At 47.1% G+C, this 18917-nt stretch overlaps 1 protein-coding gene across 1 annotated transcript in view; it reads left to right on the forward strand.

Annotated features, from left to right (window-relative positions):
* AGBL1 (AGBL carboxypeptidase 1) overlaps positions 1-18917 on the forward strand; it is a 351974-nt gene that overhangs the window by 306026 nt on the left and 27031 nt on the right. The window contains exon 22 of the mRNA XM_056866097.1: positions 9080-9097. Coding sequence (XP_056722075.1) covers positions 9080-9097 — 18 coding nt within the window. The remainder of the gene's footprint in view (positions 1-9079; positions 9098-18917) is intronic.

The following is an 18917-nucleotide window of genomic DNA, read 5'->3' on the forward strand; positions in this document are numbered from 1 at the left end:
TTGCTATTATTATAATACGTCAACTAGCAGCGCCCAATTTGGATTGCAAACATGGAAGCCGAATCTCATTCTCCAGGCGTGCCACAGTTGGAATTCGAATCGAGCCCCTGCAAATTGGGAAGCGCGGAGAATCCATAACCCCCACCTGACGGTTGCACGCCTGGTGGAGACCCTAAACCTATCCTCTATGTTTTGCAATACATCAATCAATCCTAACATCTATGATTTGCAATACATCAATCAATACCGAGCAGAGTTACACCGTTTTAAGCCTGTTCCTTTATTCCATTCTTTATCCTCGTGGACCAACTGGTCATGAGCAAAACAAATCCAGTACATTCCATAATATATAAATAACCAAAGATACAAAAATATGATATCTAAACCAGTGGTTCCCAAACTTTTCGGGCCACCGCCCCCTTGGTTCCACAAACTCAACCCCAGCGCCCCCAACCATATCCTATAAAAAGCATTATTCAAAACAGGGGCTTGCATGATGCACTAAAGAAGATAATGACGATAACATTTCAAAACAGTAACAATTAATTGCACATCAATTCAAAATCAAATTAAAACTTTTTAGTTGAAATTTATTCAACAAAACTGATGAACTTGACCCAGTGGTACCAGCTCTTCAAATTCTGGGAAAAAATTCTGATAGTTTCCACCAAATTTGCCAGCCTGGTGCCATAGCTTGATCTATTGTAAATTAGCAAACAACACAGTTGAAGGGGCCCACCTCTAGCACCCCCCTGCTGCCCCCTTGTCTCTTAGTGCCCCTCTAGGTAATCCCACTGCCCCCCAGGGGGTGGTACTGCCTACTTTGGGAACCACTGATCTAAAGAGTACAGTTAAAAGGAGGTATCATTAAAAACCATAGATAAAAATTTTGCCACAGCGAGGGTTACATTTGGATCAGTATCAGCCAATAACTGTATCTTGCTTTAGGGCAGGTCCCCACCTCTGAATGTATATTGTGGTCCATTTGTCTCCAGCAAGATCATGCTTTTTACAATCTACAAGAAAAAAAAAAGCCAAACAGTGTCAAAACTCCCTGATCCACAATCACAAAGTCGCTTGGAAAAAGGGACCCCTGAAAATCTACCTGCTAACTCCCCCAATGGCAGTGCATTTAATCTGGCCATGGAGAAAAGCACTCTGTATTTGGGTTAAGCCTGTTCCCAGAATGGTTTACTCAGAATTTCAGAGCTTCTTGGGGGGGGGGGGAGACAAGGAAAAGCTTGAAGACTTGAGAATCGGTTCGGCCGCCTAAACAACATCTGGCGAGCTGGGGGTAGATCAATCCACAGCTGTTGCTGACACTTTTCCGGTGGCAAATTTCAAAGAAAACTCTTTCTGGGTATGTGTGTGCGTGTGTGTCCCTGCTCTGCAAGCTAAATATCAGAGGAATTTAGAGGAAAGACCAAAGTGATTCAATAAGGTTCCTGAAATGTCTCGAGGAGGTTTGGCACCTCTCTAGTCAGAAACTGTTCCAAGAAAGAGATCTCACACATATGCTCATCTGTTTAAAAGTGAACAGTGTCTAATTCTGAGATGGCTACGAGATCATAAATGGTTAATTATTAGTTACAATCAGAGATGATGGGGGTTATAAATATCTACTGGGTGTGATCAATTGGAACTATACTGTAAAGCTAAGAAGAAGAGCTGGTTTTTAGTCCCCGATTTTCTCAACCTTTAAGGAGTCTCAAAGCGGCTTACAATCGCCTTCCTCTCCCCACAACAGTCACCTTGTGAGGTGGGCGGGGCTGGGAGAGTTCTGAGAGAGCTGTGACTGGCCCAAAATCACCCATCAGGCTTCATTTGTAGCAGTGGGGAATTGAACCTGGTTCTCCAGATTAGAGTCCGCCTCTCTTAACCACTACATAAAAACATAAGAAAGGCCCTGCTGGATCAGACCAAGGCCCATCAAGTCCAGCAGTCTGTTCTCACAGTGGCCAACCAGGTGCCTCTAGGAAGCCCACAACCAAAATGACTGCAGCAGCATTGTCCTGCCTTTGTTCCACAGCACCTAATACAATAGGCATGCTCCTCTGATCCTGAAGAGAATAGGTATGCATCATGACTCGAGCATAATAAAAGCCCTGCTGAATCAGACCAAGGCCCATCAAGTCCAGCAGTCTGTTCCCACAGTGGCCAACCAGGTGTCTCTAGGAAGCCCACAAACAAGACGGCTGCAGCAGCATTGTCCTGTCTGTGTTGCACAGCTCCTAATATAACAGGCATGCTCCTCTGATATTGTAGAGAACAGGTATGCATCATGACTAGTATCCATTTTACTAGTAGCGTGAATACCCCTCTCCTCCATGAACATGTCCACTCCCCAATTCAAGCCTTCCAAGTTGGCAGCCATCCCCACATCCCAGGCAAGGAATTCCACAATTTAACTATGTGTTGGGTGAAGAAAGACTTCCTTTTATCTGTTTTGAATCTCTCACCCTCCAGCTACAGCAGATGACCCCGCGTTCTAGTATGATGAGAGAGGGAGCAAAGCTTCTCCCTGTCTCCATACCGTGCATAATTTTATAGACCTCTAGCATGTCTCCTACACCATGTTAGCTCTCTGGATTTGCCTTAAAGCTGCCTTATCGAGCCAGACGGTTGCTCTACCAACCTCACTGCATCTACTATGCAAACTGGAAGGAACTCTCCAAGGTCCTGGACAGCATGCAGCCTTTTCCACTCTGGCTACCTGAGATCCTTGAATGTGAGATGCTCGGTCCGCCAGGCCCTTCACAGATGAGCAAAGAGACGCCAACAGACTCTCTCCTGTCCGGTCATTAGCACACATTCCTAATTCTGCCTCCTGCTCTTTGCTTTCCCGACTTCAGGAGCCAGCCAACAGCATTTGCTTGGCAGCGGGAAACGAAGTGGATGAAAGCACCAAAAGGGAGAACAGAAGGGAAAAAGGGTATGGGAGAAATGCAAGACAGTGGGGAAGAGGGGGAGGGGGACCACGTCCCCTTGCAGCTTGTGAATTATTCACATGCACCAGCTAGTAATTAATTATAATGAATGTCTGCAAAGTACTTTGATATATTTAGATGAGCTGCGCTATGAAAAACATGTCTGCTGTTCGAGATCTGAAGAAAGACAAAGTTTGAGCATAAAGGGGTGGGTGGGAAATCCCAACCCAAATCATTATTCTCTTATGATATGCTAGCTAACCAGGGCTACATGTAGACAAAGGGCTCATTAAAGTATCACATTGTGGTGTTCAAAATGTCATCTGTCGTGGCTAATCTGACCGTTAGTTGGCCCAAAAAGGAAATGGGATCATTCACTGTTGGCTGTTATGACAATGCCAGGAATCAGTGCACATTTGGACCTATGTTTGACACCCAATCTAGAGTGCTTCTGTTTATCAAAGGTCTACAGGGTTGTGATTTTAACATCTGAATATGTAGACAGTAGTTTCCCTTTGTAATTTTACTGGGTGGATTATACTGTTTCATCTCATTAGGCAGACGAAGAAGAGTTAGTTTTTATATGCCAACTTTCTCTACCACTTAAGGAAGACTCAGACCGGCTTACAATCACCTTCCCTTCCCCTCCCCACAACAGACACCCTGTGGGATAGGCGGAGTTGAGAGAGTGTGACTAGTCCACGGTCACCCAGCTGGCTTCGTGTGTGGGAGTGGGGAAACCAACCCAGCTCACCAGATTAGCGTCCGCCGCTCACGTGGAGGAGTGGGGAATCAAACCCGGTTCTCCGGATCAGAGTCCACCACTCCAAACCACCACTCTTAACCACTATACCACGCTGGCTCTCTAATTTACTCTAATTTTCTCTGGGTAATCTAATTTAGTAAGACAGTTTTATTTCATTGTGATCATACTTGAAATGCCCTGACCTGGATAGCCCCATCAGATCTCAAAACTAAGCAGGGTCAGCCCTGGTTAGTATTTGGATGGGAGACCTCCAAGGAATACCAAGGTATAAGGGTATTGCCAAGGTATAAGGGATTGCACATACTCAGGGGGAACTCCCCATGTAGACAGAGAAAAGCTGAATGGTCCTTTTTTATTTTAAGGAAGATTGTCCTATTCAGGTGTGGGTTTGCTGATGTCCCTAAAAGAGGCACAGAAGTTTGGGAGCTGGTATGCCAATATAGGTACTGAAACTTAAGTTTGGAAGCAAACTGAGTGTCTGTTTGCATGGCATTCTGTAAAATGAAATGCGATTAGTGAATCAGGATGGTCTTTCCACCCAACATGTCACAAAGGTCCCTGATAGTGGGCAGCCGTTTATGCACATCTGCTACTGGAGATGGAAGGTACCCTTCTTTTGCTTGAGTACCCTTTTCAAAATTACCTGCGTGTTCCCCATTCCCCAGCTCCAAAGCTCATTCTTTCTTCCTGGAAGGATCACGGTAGGACTTTCATGTTTCTGGGTCAAAATTGCTATGCGAAAAAGAGGAAAAGGTTTAGAAGCCAAAGGAATGAGAACATTACAGACACGCCGTGGCCTTTATTGCGATTGTTAAGAGTTTGATACATTCCTCTGTTCGTTGGGTCTTGGTATTTTCCGAGTCAGTGATAATAAAAAAGCAAATATATGATACACAATATAATGTAAATGTATTAGTGTTTTAAATGTCAGGAAAGACAGGCTCCGGCAGAAATGACAAGATGTCTGACCTTATTCATGAAAAGAAGGGTACAGGTTCCTTCTGTGGGAAGGAAGATGTATTGTAGTCCACGGTGACCAAAAGGCATTTTCACAGTGGCTATGACTCTATTCTGGCTGCCCAGGGCAAGCCCCACCTCCAAATGGCTGGAGATTTAATCCTGTTCTGTATAACCATGGAAAAAAATCCCTCCCAGTGTAGCTATACAGCGCATCAGTCCATGAGTATGATCAAAAACTCAGTTCATCATAAAGTATGTGTACCAGTATAATTTCATTCCTCCCAACCCTGACTTTAAAAGAAGAAGGAATTGGTTTTTATAAGCCGACTTTCTCTACCACTTAAGGGAGACTCAAACCGGCTTACAATCACCTTCCTTTCCCCTCCCCCACAATAGACACCCTGTGAGGTAGGTGGGGCTGAGAGAGCTCTTAATAGAACTGTAACTTGCCCAAGGTCACCCAGCTGGTTTCATGTGTAGGAGTGGGGGGGGGGAGAAATCCAGTTCACCAGATTAGCCTCCACCGCTCATGTGGAGGAGTGGGGAATCAAACCCGGTTCTCCAGATCAGACTCCCTGCTCCAAACCGCCGCTCTTAACCACTACACCACACTGGCTCTCTTTAGTTTTGGCAAACCTTTCTTCTTGGTCCTATGGTGGAGGCCAAAGGAGGCTGAAAGATATGTATGAACCAACACTCCATAGGCATGATCTCTGCCAATAACATGTTTTCTTTCTTTTTTTCAAAAAAGAGGTCAATCCTACCCTGCCCTCAATGCCAGTTTTCTTTCAAATCAAGCACCCCATATGCTCACATTGTTGACTTGTTTACAATTTAAAGCAAACCATGTTCTGAATGCTTTGGCATCTGTACAGTTGGTTGCGCTCCATGTGACAGCTGTTGGCTCATGTTTACAACTGACCAGATAGCAGGGAATACATCCACGGACATGTTTTGTTTCATTCATTGTAAGCCGCTTGAGAAGGTCTCTGGAGAGGTGGCAGATAATGTTTTCTAAACCAATTAATCAATGATTACATCTCGGGGTCATCATGGGTGGGTTGTCATCATTTAAGATCAGGTGCATGATGAGCAGAGAGCCAGCGTGGTGTAGTGGTTAAGAGCGGTGGTCTCGAATCTTGATAAGCGGGTTTGATTCCCCACTCATCCACATGAAGCCTGCTGGGTGACCTTGGGCCAGTCACAGTTCTCTCTGAACTCTCTCCGCCCACCTGGAGGCAGGCAATGGCAAACCACCTCTGAATGTCTCTTGCCTTGACAATCCTACAGGGTCGCCATAAGCCAGCTGTAACTTGATGGCACACAAATATTATGAAAGAAGGCGGTTAAGGGGAGACATGATAGAAGTCTATAAAATTATGCATGGTTTGGAGAGAGTGGACAGGGAGAAGCTTTTCTCCTTCTCTCATCATACTAGAACGCGGGGTCATCTGCTGAAGCTGGAGGGTGAGAGATTCAAAACTGATATTTCTTTACATAACGCATATTTCTTTATTTCTTTACACATTGTTAAATTGTGGCCCCAAAATGTGGTGATGGCTGCCAACTTTGGAGGCTTTAAGAGGGGAGCGGACATGTTCATGGAAGAGAGGAGTATTCATGAGTACTAGTAAAAATGGATACTAGTCATGATGCATACCTATTCTCTCCAGGATCAGAGGAGCATGACGGATATATTAGGCGCTTTGAATCACAGGCAGGATAAGGCTGCTGCAGTTGTCTTGCTCGTGGGCTTCCTAGAAATACCTGGTTGGCCACTGTGGGAACAGACTGCTGGACCTGATGGGCCTTGGTCTGATCCAGCATGGCTTTACTGAATGGACAGAACTTAATGAACTGAATCACCATTCCCAGGCAGCAGTTCAAGAACATATCATTTTATAGTTTAGGACACTTGATGTACACTCTCAGCTTTGGGCAAGTGAGGGACATGGAGCTGCCTTATACTGAATCAGACCCCTTGGTCCATCAAGGTCATTATTGTCTATGTAGACTGGCAGCAGCTCTCCAGGGTCTCAGGCAGAGGGCTTTCACATCATCTACTATCAAATTCAGTTGTTTTCTGTTGCCCCAGAAGGTCGGACCAGAATCAGGTTGAAATTAAATCAAAAGAGTTTCCGTCTAGACACTAGGAAGAGTTTTCTAACAGTTAGAGTGGTTCCTCAGTGAAACAGGCTTCCTCAGGAGGTGGTAAATTCTCCTTCCCTGGGCGTTTTAAGCAGAGGCTAGATGGCCATCTGTCAACAATGCTGATTCTGTTACCTTAGGCAGATAATGAGAGGAGGACATCTTGGCCATCTTCTGGGCATGGAGTAGGGGTCACTAGGGTTGTAGGGGGGGTAGTTGTGAATTTCCTGCATTGATCAAGGGGCTGGACTAGATGACCCTGGTGGACCTATCCAACTCTATGATTCTATGAAATTCTTTTAACTGAAGGGTGAGGGGCCGTGGCTCAGTGGTAGAGCATCTGCTTGGCATGCAGAAGATCCCAGGTTCAAACCCGGACATCTCCAGTTAAAGGGAATAGGCAGGTAGGTGATATGAAAGACCCCTGCCTGAGGCCCTGGACAGCTGCTGCCGGTCTGAGTAGACAATACTGACTTTGATGGACCAAGGGTCTGATTCAGTATAAGGCAGCTTCATGTGTGTTCATGTGCGAAGATGCAGGGGATTGAACCAGGGACCTTCCGGGTGCAAAACAGAGGCTCTCCCACTGAGCTGCAGCCCCTCCCCAGGTTGTTCAAGGAAGAAGTCAGCTTCACCCGTCCCCACCCCTGTAGGACTGAGCGCACAGAGGAATGTGCCTCTTTTTGTAAAGGCTTGCTCAAAATACAAACTTTTTTCCTTAAGGGGTGCTGCTCAGAATTTGTGATCGAGCCGCAATCCATGCGGTGCATCGCGGCCTCGTCGAAATGAGCTGATCGAATCTGGCCGGCTGGCGCTGAAAATGCATACCGCAAAACAAACAAACAAACCCTAGCACCTGTCAACAGTGGGTGAATGTTACCAAGGCTAGGAAAGAATTAAACTTTATCTCCCCGGGAGATTAAATAGTGCTCTAGCCTGTAGAAATAAATCCTGTAAACATTTTTGGATGATAGTGAGGGATTTAACTTTGCCAAGTGCTTTTTTACGAGAGAAACTAAATGTGTCTAAGAAGGCAGCCTGTGAGCAGACTTCATTGAATCCAGGCCAGTCAATTTACAGCCACATTGCGAGCTTGGCTCTCTGGAAAGGCTGCTGGGGTCGCTCCGTGGCTCTGCTCTTTTCCCTTTGCAGGCTGGTTTCTTGGGGACAGAGCAGCGGATGTAAGGGAGAGGTGGCCAGGGCCACAGATGGATCACCGGGGCCGGACCCAGACCAGCAGACAAGCAAGGCTCTCAAGTTGCAGACAGGTCTCTTGTGCCTTCCATAAAATGCAAGATGCAGTGGTCCTGCAGCCTTAGTTTGCCTCAGGGTAAGTCAGGGAACAGATAGAGGAGACCGAAGAGTTAAAAGCTCCTATCTGAGAATAGCAATGTTATGGGGAGGGGAAACCCTTTTTTTCTATAAAAAAAGAAAAAAGATTTCATAGAATCATAGAGTTGGAAGGGACCCCCAGGGTCATCTAGTCCAACCCCTTGCACAATGCAGGAAATTCACAACTTCTTCCCCCCCCACACCCCTAGTGACCAGAAGATGGCCAAGATGCCCTCCCTCTCATGATCTGCCTAAGGTCACAGAATCAGCATTGCTGACAGATGGCCATCTTGCCTCTGCTTAAAACACCCAGGGAAGGAGAGTTTACCACCTCCTGAGGAAGCCTGTTCTACTGAGGAACCACGCTGTTAGAAAACTCTTCCTAATGTCTAGAAGGAAACTCTTTTGATTTGATTCTTCTTTTTCTCTTTTAAGGGAAGGGTTTCTCTTTCATTTCCCTTGGATTTCTCTTTGTAGATAAAGAGAGCCAGTTTTGAATGATGGAATGAAGCGGCCGTTAAAGGGTCAAACCCCTTTCCTTTCCTGGACAGCCATAAGGCAAATCGAGGCTTCGCTTATATGTATTTTATGGATGCCATGATGCACAGAACCTTCACCGATATCTTTGAGCCTTCTGTTTCAGCAGGGATCTGTTTCAACCAGAATTAGGTCTTTAAAGTTTTCCGGGGGGGGGGGGGTGCCTCACTTCAGTGGGTTGGCTTCCCCAGAGAGCCCAGCTTTTGTCGTTTCCATCTTCAGGACTGTCTTCTGACTAGGGATGCCAGCCTCCAGGTGGGACGCGGGGATCTCCTGGAATTCCAGCTCCTCTCCACATTATAGACATCAGTTCCTGTGCTGGCTAGCTGGCAGTGCTCAAGTCTCCACTTGCGGTGTCTCTGAGATACTGCTCCAGGCGGTTGGCAACAGCAGGGAGAGGGTAAAGCAGAGTCCAAAGAACAAGTCCGTATGTCAAAGCCAGAAATCAGAGTCTTGCCAAACCAGAGTTACAGTTTGTAGTCCAGGTAGCTGGTCCAAGGTCAAGGATCACGGAGAGCAAGAGGTCCAAACAGCCAGTCCAAGGTCTAAAGGCACAGAGAGTTGTTCAGGTGTGGGAGGCAGCAGGTTGCTCAGGTGTGCACTGCATTGCTTCCTTGATCCTGGGCTGTTCAGCTGAGGCTTTTCTGGCATCTGACTTCTCGGTCAGTCCTCCTCCTGCGAGGACTCACTGTTCTGCTGCTGTTCCAGCACACGCCGGTAGGCTTCCAGCCGGGCACTGTGTCTTCTAGCCACCAGTGCCTTTCTCCGCTGCTGCCTCCACCTGTCAGCCTTTGCTGCCTTAGTAGCTTGAGGGCTCACAGCTGGGCCACCGGGTCCAGGCTCTGAGCAGGACGGGACTGGTTCTGCCATGACTTCTGACTGCAAGTCTTGTGCCCGCTCTGGAAAGTCACCAGCTTCCGGGCTGGCAGCCTCCTCGCCAGACTGTGCCGAATCAGGCCCCACTCTAGGCTGCGAGGTCAGAGGCCGCTCCATTGGGGCTGAATTCTCCTGGTAGAGTTCCTCCTTTGAGGAGGACCAATTCTCCAGGGACTGCCCCATGGCAGTTCCTCTGGAGAAAATGGTTGCTTGGGTGGGTGGACTCTACGGCATTGTACCCCACTGAGGTCCCTGTCCTCCCCAGGTTCCATCCCCAGATCTCCAGGAGTTTTCCCCCTGGATCTGGCAACCCTACCCCCTCATCCCTCACCAGTGGCTGGGGGGGAGGAGGTACTTGGCCAGCCTTCTTCTGACAGGTGAGAGTCCTGCGTCACAACATATGCCCTCTGTGCACACATAGCTAGATGGAAGCTGGACATTCACTGAGAACTCTACAGTTGAAGTAAATATTCCTGATATTCAAAAATCTATCGAGATTTTTTCCCCACTCCGTTCCACCACTCATGTTTTAAATGGACCACTTCTCTCCCCCAATTGAAAATGTGAGAGCTTTGGTTCGTTGGCATCTCTGGAGACCTTTGGCAGGCATCAGTTCTGAAATGTGTGTCATTAACTGTTAACTGTTCTTGCCGTTAAAAATGCTCACGGTGGTTCAGCACAGTCATTAATATGTATGACAATAGTTCTGAAAACCAACCAACAACAGCAGCAAAATAATCAATAAAAGCAGCAGGTAAAACATTGCTCCTCGTTGAAATGGCTGCAGAAAAAAGTAAACTGTATCTAAAATAAACTAAAATTAGTCTGGGGCGGGGGACTGAACAGGGCCACTGCCCTCCATGAACATGTCCACTTCCCTCTTAAAGCCTACCAAGTTGGCAGCCATCACCGCATCCCTGGGCAAGGATTTCCACAGTTTAACTATGCGTTGTGTGAAGAAAGACTTCCTTTTATCAGTTTTGAATCTCTCACCCTGCAGCTTCAGCAGATGACCCCGCGTTCTAGTATTATGGGGGGGGGGGGTGCTTCTCCCTGTCTGCTCTCCACATGCCATGCATAATTTATAGACCTCTATCCTGTCTCCTCTTCGCCACTTTCTTTGCAAGCTAAACAGCCCCAAGCCTTTTAACGGCTCCTCAGAGGGCAGTTTCTCCAGTCCCCTGATCATTTTGGTCGCTCTTTTCCGCACCTTCTCAAGCGCTGCTCTTTTTCTGCATCTTCTCAAGAGCATCCTTCTCAAGCGACTGATTCTGGAATAAGTCTGATGATTGTATTCTCCATCTTCAGAGGACAGCCACTGTTTTCACCTATCTGATCTGACGTTCTCTTGAAAGGAGGATCCGTTTTGATTTCCATTTCACAAACCATCTCCTCTTCTCGGTGGGATGCCTTTGGACCATCGGCAAGTCACAGCGATGCAACGTACCACCCAAACTGCCAAGTACAGATGTACATATTTTAATGGGTAGTTGGAGATTTGTTCTTCCCTGGTCCTTGATTCTGACAATATATTTATTTTACCCGAGAGGATAAATTTAACCAGTTGGACAGGAGTTTGTTTTTAAAAAATGATTTATGGGTCTTGGAGGATTTTTTGTTGGATTCTTGGCAATATATGTGAAGGAATTGCATAATTCAGCGTTGGCTGGAACATGTCTGAAGTCAACTGGCAGGGCTCTGTTGATATTGCAACATACCACGGTACTTTTTACGACACATATTTATTTGTTCTGGTCCTCACAATTTCTAAGGAAGGCAGAATATATATATATATATATATATATATATATATATATATATGGAGCCCGTGGGGGGATAAGAAAAAGTGTAAGAAGGGAGAGAAGCCAAGGGAATGGAATTTATGTACTAGAGGAAAGAGAGGGCTCAGTGGGGAAGTGATCAATGCCTATAAACATCTTCCAGGGAGCAGGGCAGATAAAGAAAACGGTTATTTACAGCCCTGGAAGTTGGTAAGACAAAAAAAGATAGCCAGAAGCAGAGCCATTTGGAGAAAAGTTTACTAACAGAGAGAGCACCTGAAGAGGGTGGCGAAGAGGGACCTGGCAACCCTATTTCTCCCTGATGCAGGAGTACTGTTTTGTACGGTTGCCAGGTCCCTCTTCGCAACCGGCAGGAGGTTTTGGGGGCGGAGCCTGAGAAGGGCAGGGTTTGGGGAGGGGAGGGTCTTCAATGCCATAGAGTCCAATGGACAAAGCGGCCATTTTCTCCGGGTGAACTGATCTCTATCGGCTGGAGATCAGTGGTGATAGCAGGAGATCTCCAGCTACTACCTGGAGGTTGTCAACCCTACTGTTTTGGCTGGCAGGCCTCCCCTGAGTTGATGAGAGTGAAAAATAAGTATCGCCTCCAAAGACGTGAGATTTGGAATCCAGGCTTAGGCTGCAAAAGCGGGGGGGGGGGGGGAAACCCCACCCTTCAAACCATAAAATTGCTACATTAATTCAGTCTTGGGCTCATTCCATCTTAAAGCCAGGAGACTTGGCAGCAGAACTGTACGAGTCTCGAAAGAGTTCCAAAGCATGTCGGCTCTGTGAAAAATGCCCCAACAGGTCTAACTCCTGTAATAAGTTGATTTTCAGTTTTGTGGCAGAAAGGGGGAGAGAGAGAGAGAGAGAGAGAGAGAGAGTTACCTCTAGAAATGGTTTATAGTCTCCAACATCTTAAAAACAGTACATTGTGTGTGTGTGCGTGTGTGTGTGCGCGCTTGCGCCACCAAGGCCCAGCCGACTTATGGTGACCCCCTAGGGTTTTCAAGGTAAGACACATTCAGATAGGGTTGCCAACCTCCAGGTAGCGTGGAATTCAAAAAAAATAGCACGAGAAAAATATACAACCTAACAATAAGGCAATTGGGATCACTAATGTGGTGCTTTTAAGAAACTGTATTGAGGAAAAACCTCACAAGAACAACCGCAGTTGTAAAGCAATACAAACAAGACGTCCGTTATAAGCAAAATACAAAACCGCAAAAGCGTTATCAAGGTCAAGACGCAACATAGAGCGTTCACAAGATAAGAGTCCGTATACAAAAATTAATACAATGAAGCAACGGAGAATAGACATGCGTAATGGGCTTCCGGTAAAAATCCCATTTCATGTAGAATTTTTTCAAGCGTTCAGTCTTCTCGTGTGCCTGAGAATTCATTCGCGGATTAAAGGAGTGTACCTTCATCGTTTATACGGGCGGCTGGATAAGACGTCTTTTTTTGAATTCCATACTCCTGCTTAGCACTTGTGGCCTCTTGTTTGATAACCTCCAGGTAGCAGCAGGAGATCTCCTGCTATTACCACTGATCTCCTGCTGATAGAAATCAGTTCACCTGGAGAAAATGGCTGCTTTGGCAATTGGACTCTATGGCACTGAAGTCCCTCCCCAAACCCTGCCCTCCTCAGGCTCCACCCCCAAAACCTCCCGCCGGTGACAAAGAGGGACCTGGCAAACCCTAAGTCCAGAGGTGGTTTGCCATTGCCTACCTCTGCGTGGGCTGAGAGAGTTCTGAGGGAACTGTGACTGGCCCAAGGTCACCTAGCAGGCTTCGTGTGGAGGAGTGTGGAATCGAACCTGCTTCTCCAGATTACAGTCCACTGCTGTTAACCACTACACCACGCTGGCAATTACTGCTACAAAGTAATGTCCCAGATTTTGTCTTAGGTGCTAAAATATACCCATTTTCAGATTTTTCTAGTATGCTGCATTTCAGATCCCTGATGAGCTGGAAGCAGTTTAGCCATTTTAGGGTGCCCTAATGATTGTATCCTGCCCTGTTTAGGAGACTTTTAAAAATGGCTCTTTTTCTGGCATCTCTAGTAATTAGGGTGTGTATCAAATTTATTTCGCGATTTATTTTGCAAATGTCACCCCATTTTCCAGTGAGAAAGTGTCATAACGAACGAGCCAGGCCAAGTTTCCGGTTTTGCAAAAGAGACGGTAAAAAGTTCCATCATCATTTTTTTCCAGCGTTCAGAGTTTCTTTGGCAACAAATGGAACAATCGTTCAGGTCATCTGGAAATACCCAAACCATCTCAGTATTCCCAGGAGAGTCAGTTGCAATGAGGCCCAGGAACCATTACATATATAATATTATGGAATATATTAAAATGGAAATAACATAGATGCGGATTATATGAGTTTGTCTGGGCATGATTGAGCAGAATGTCTGATGGAATTGTTTTGGTAGGTTTTCAGGAAATAGAAATGTGTGTGTGTGTGTGGGGGGGGGGACCTGGACTACTTCTGGCTTCCCCTGCAAAAAAGAAAAGAAAAATGATGAAACAACGCACATAAAAACAAATGGCAAAAATGGTCAGAAGAAGACGACGAGTTGGTTTTTATATGCTGAATTTCTCTACCACTTAAGGGAGAATCAAACCTGCTTGCAATCACAATCACCTTCCCTTCCCCTCCCCACAACAGACACCCTGTGAGGTAGGTGGGGCTGAGGGAGCTGTAACTAGCCCAACGTCACCCAACTGGCTTCGTGTGTAGGAGCGGGGAAACAAATCCAGTTCACCAGGTAAGCCTCCGCCGCTCACGTGGAGGAATGGGGAATCCAACCCGGTTCTCCAGATTAAAGCCCACCGCTCCAAACCACCGCTCTTAACCACTACACTACACTGGCTCCCTTTCGATTGTAATTTAGGGAGAATGCCAGACCCTGGCTGGAGGTTGGCATCTGATCCCCTGATTGGCTCAGGGGAGCAAATGGGCTAGGAAGGGAAGAGAAAGGACCCAGCGGTTCCTGAGAAAGTAGGGGATAATTTCTATCAGCGCCGTGCATTCGGAGCCTCCGAGTTCCTCCCATGGATAATTTCCTGGTTCAACCCAGTTCCCAATTAAGGGCGGCGTTCACGCTGTCTTTCCATTGGCGGCCTCGTGCTCCCTGGAAACGGGAAACGGTTGCCATTTCCGTGATAAATGCTTTCCTCCATCGAATTGCAATTACAGGTTTTAATCAGCTCATTATTCCGCCTAGGATTTGGGTCTTGACAGTTATGCAGGGGAAACTAATTGAATTGGCTTCACCTCAAGGCGTTCCTATAAAAGAGAGAGAGAAAGAGAAGTTCTCACCTAGTCATTGGGGATGGGGGGGGGGCTAATTGGCTGCCCTGGATCTAATTTTCTTATTTCCTCCGATATCTTCCTTCGATCACCTCCGAAAGAAGGAAGAAAGGGGCTTTCTTTCCCCCCTATTTCCCAGCTGCCTTTACTCACTTGCTCTCCTTTTCCGTCTCCCCCTTCATTTATTTCCCAGTGAACTGTAGGAAGATATCACTGGGGAAAATTATAAAAGAAAAGAAAAGCTGGTGGAAACTGGATGGGAAGCCAGCGATAGGGTCAATTTTTCAATAATATGGACCTAAAGTCTCGTTTGAGGCTGGCTCTACATTAAATATGTAATTTTGACTTTCTTTCTTGGCTAGAAGCAGAGCATGCCGAATATATTAGGTACTGTGAAACACAGGCAGGATGGTGCTGCTGCAGTTGACTTGTTTGTGGCCTTCCTAGAGGCACCTAGTTGGCCACTGTGTGAACAGGGAGGGGCCGTGGCTCAGTAGTAGAGCATCTGCTTGGCATGCAGAAGGTCCCCGGTTCAATCCCTGGCATCTCCAGTTAAAGGGACCAGGCAAGTAGGTGATGTGAAAGACCTCTGCCTGAGACCCTGGAGAGCCGCTGCCAGTCTGAATAGACAATACTGACTTCGATGGACCAAGGGTCTGACTCAGTATAAGGCAGCTTCATGTGTTCATGTGTTCAACATACTGCTGAACTTGATGGGCCTTGGTATGATCCAGCAGAGCTTTTCTTATGTTCTTAAAGAGGACGGTGGTTATGTTACCATAAACAGGTTTGACCCTGGTGCTGTTGAGCCAATAACTACACACCACAGGGGTGAAAGGAATAAAAAGTTTATTTCTGTGCACACAAATAAGGTGCCCCCCTTCCTCAGCTCAAGGGGCTGTTGAAAAAAGAAGCACACTATCACTTAAGAGTCACAAACACTATATAGCATCTCATTTCTTCCTTCCATTATACATATTTGGAAAGAATGTTACTAACTGGGGAGGGGTCATGGCTCAGTGGTAAAGCATCTGCCTGGCATGCAGAAGGTCCCAGGTTCAACCTCCGACATCTCCAGCTAAAGGGACTAGGCAGGTAGGTGATGTGAAAGACCTCTGCCTGAGACCCTGGAGAGCCGCTGCCAGTCTAAGTAGACAATGCTGACTTTGATGGACCAAGAGTCTGATTCAGTAGAAGGCAGCTTCATGTGTTCCACATCTTCCAATTATTAAGGTTAGTAAATTTAGGGGAGGGGCCGTGGCTCAGTGGTAGAGCATTTGCTTGGCATGCAGAAGGTCCCCGGTTCAGTCCCCAGCATCTCCAGTTAAAAGGGGCTAGGCAAGTAGGTGATGTGAAAGACCTCTACCTGAGACCCTGGAGAGATGCTGCCAGTCTGAGTAGACAATACTGACTTTGATAGACCAAGGGTCTGATTCAGTGTAAGGCAGCTTCATGTGTTCATGTGTTCAGTTGGCACATCCACTCATTATCATTCAAGCATGCATACAACTTACTAACTTAAATAATTAAACTCCCACTGCGATTGCATTCTTGGAGGAGGACTAACTTTGAAACAAGAGGTGTGTTCTGGCCACGTTTACAAGGTCGACCTGAGCTTGTTGTGAGCTTAGCAGTGTTTATGAAAGTCCAGACGTTCCTCTTGTCATCTGTTATTCCTTGCCAAAGCTGTGAACGCTCGACACATCTAAACTTGACTTCGGCCAGGCCTTTTTGCTGTGAACTTTTGAGCTTAATGAAACCTTCATCCAGTATGAGGGTCTGAACCTTTATTTAGGGCCTGGGTCTGCCAGGCCTGAGTATCAGTTATAACATCAGACCTTTGCACGGTTATTTTAAGTGTGTTAATATAAACTGTGAGTGCCGGCTTGGTGCCATGGTTAAGAGCGGCGGGCTCTAATCTGGAGAACCGGGTTCAGATTCTCTTCCACTGAGCTACGGCTCCACCCCAACGAGAGATAGGTAGATTCTCGTCTTCCTAGTTCAGACACAACAGTTTCTGCTGCTCATGTGCCAGCGTGGTGTAGTGGTTAAGAGCAGTGGTTTGGAGCTGTGGACTCTGATCTGGAGAGCCGGGTTTGATTCTCCACTCCTCCACATGAGCAGTGGACGCTTATCTGGTGAACCAGACTGGTTTCCCCTCGCCTACACATGAAGCCAGCTGGGTGACCTTGGGCACATCACATTCTCTCATCCCCACCTACCTCACAGGGTGTCTGTTGTGGGGAGAGGAAAGGAAGGTGATTGCAAGCCAGTCTGAGTCTCCCTTAAGTGGTAGAGAAAGTCGGCATATAAAAACCAACTCTTCTCCTCCTCCTCCTCCTCCTTCCCCCCCTTTGGGCTGAGCCTTCCCATCCATGGAGTTCCTTACTCAGAGCACCAAGAATATCTGGTCTCTGTCCATGACTGTCTAACCCAGCAGCCAAATTCTCACAGGAGATAAAGGGCTCCGAGAATAATTTAAGATAACAGATACTTATTACCTTATTCATCTGTCACAGTCTCACAGATGGCGTTGCAAAAGCCCATTTCAGCCGCCAGCGAAGGCCAAACCACATGTTAGCGCAGCATATGGGGGCTATAAACGCTGGAGACACTGATCTCTTCCTAGATACAAACAGCATATAAGATCATCTAGTGCTGGCCCACTCTCTGTGCCAGCAAAAAAGCAAGGTGGTAGATATTTCTGCAGAAGACTTCTTGAGGCATAACCCCAAAGCTCTGGAATGCCTAGGGTTGCCAGATCCTACCTCTCCTCCGACAGGAGACTTTTAAGGCACAGCTCATGGATGTGCCGATGCGCGCGCGTCATGTCCAGTTTACAACCGGAAGTCCTGCCACGCGAGGGGGCTTATGCCGGCCCCTCGTGAGGCAGGACTTCTGGTTGTAAACCAGAAGTGACCTGCAGCGGTGTGTTCACGCATGCACGTTTGCCCGCCGACCGTCAGCTGGTTGGCGGGCAAAGGGGCAAATTGACGGGGGTTTGCCCGCCACCACCGGGCACCTGGCAACCCTAGTTGCCAGGTCCCTCTTCTCCACCTGCGAGAGGTTTTTGGGACGGAGCCTGAGGAGAGTGGGGTTTGGGGAGGGGAGGGGCTTCAATGCCATGGAGTCCAGTTGCCAAAGCGGCCATTTTCTCCAGGTGAACTGATTTCTATCGGCTGGAGATCAGTTGTAATAGCAGGAGACCGCCAGCTAACACCTGGAGGTTGGCAACCCTAGGAATGCCCCCTTCTTGTTGGCCTTCTGGAAGAAATTAGGCCATCCATTTCCTTTAGGGGAAGGGACCTTGATGAAGTGGCTCCCCCTGGAAACTGGAATACTTCTCCACTTAGCCCTCGTGGTTAAAAGGCCTGTCCTACGTGAGCAGCCATGGCTCAGGGGTAGAACGTCTGCTAGAGGCAGCGTGGTGTAGTGGTTAAGAGCAGCAAACTCTAATCTGGAGGACCAGGTTTAATCCCCCCCCCCACATGAGCGGCGGACTCTCGTCTGGAGAACTGGGTTTCATTCTCTGTTCCTCCACATGAAGCCAGCTGGGTGACCTTGGGCCAGTCACAGTTTTCTGAGAACTCAGCCCCACCTACCTGACAAGGTGCCTGTTGTGGACAAGAGGAAGGGAAGATGATTGAGACCCCTTAAAAGTAGAGAAAAGCAGGGTATAAAAACCAACTTTTCTTCTTTGTCGTCTTCGTCTTCTTTGTCCTCTTGTTTGTCTTCTTTTCGTAGAACCAGATTAGATTCTCCACTCTTGCACATGCACCCTGCTGGGTGATCTTGGGCTAGTTACAGTTATCTCAGAACTCTCTCTGCCTCACCTACCTTACAAGGTATCTGTTACGGGGAGAGGAATGGAAGGCAATTGTAAGCTGCTTTGAGACTCCTTTCGATAGAGAAAAGCCGGGTAGAAAAACCAACTCTTCTTCTTCTTCCTGGAATGCAGAAGGTCCCAGATTCAGTGGCTGACAAAAGGTGAACAGAGGTAATTTGCCATTGCCTGACTATGCGTAGCAACCCTGGACTTCCTTGGTGGTCCCCCCTCCAAATTCTAACCAGGGCCAACCCTGTTTAGCTTCTGAGATCCGATGAGCTAGGGCTAGCTCAGGCAATCCCTGTCAGGGCAGGCACAACGGAATTCCAGAATTAAATTTAAAATATTAAATGTTTTAATGAAGAAGGAGTAGAGCACTTCCAGCAGGGACCTTTTGCAACAAGTGAGGAAGGGAACGTGGGAAATTGAGTCATCTCTACTGT

This window comes from Euleptes europaea, chromosome 20 (genome assembly GCF_029931775.1).
Source record: "Euleptes europaea isolate rEulEur1 chromosome 20, rEulEur1.hap1, whole genome shotgun sequence".
Taxonomy (NCBI): domain Eukaryota; kingdom Metazoa; phylum Chordata; class Lepidosauria; order Squamata; family Sphaerodactylidae; genus Euleptes; species Euleptes europaea.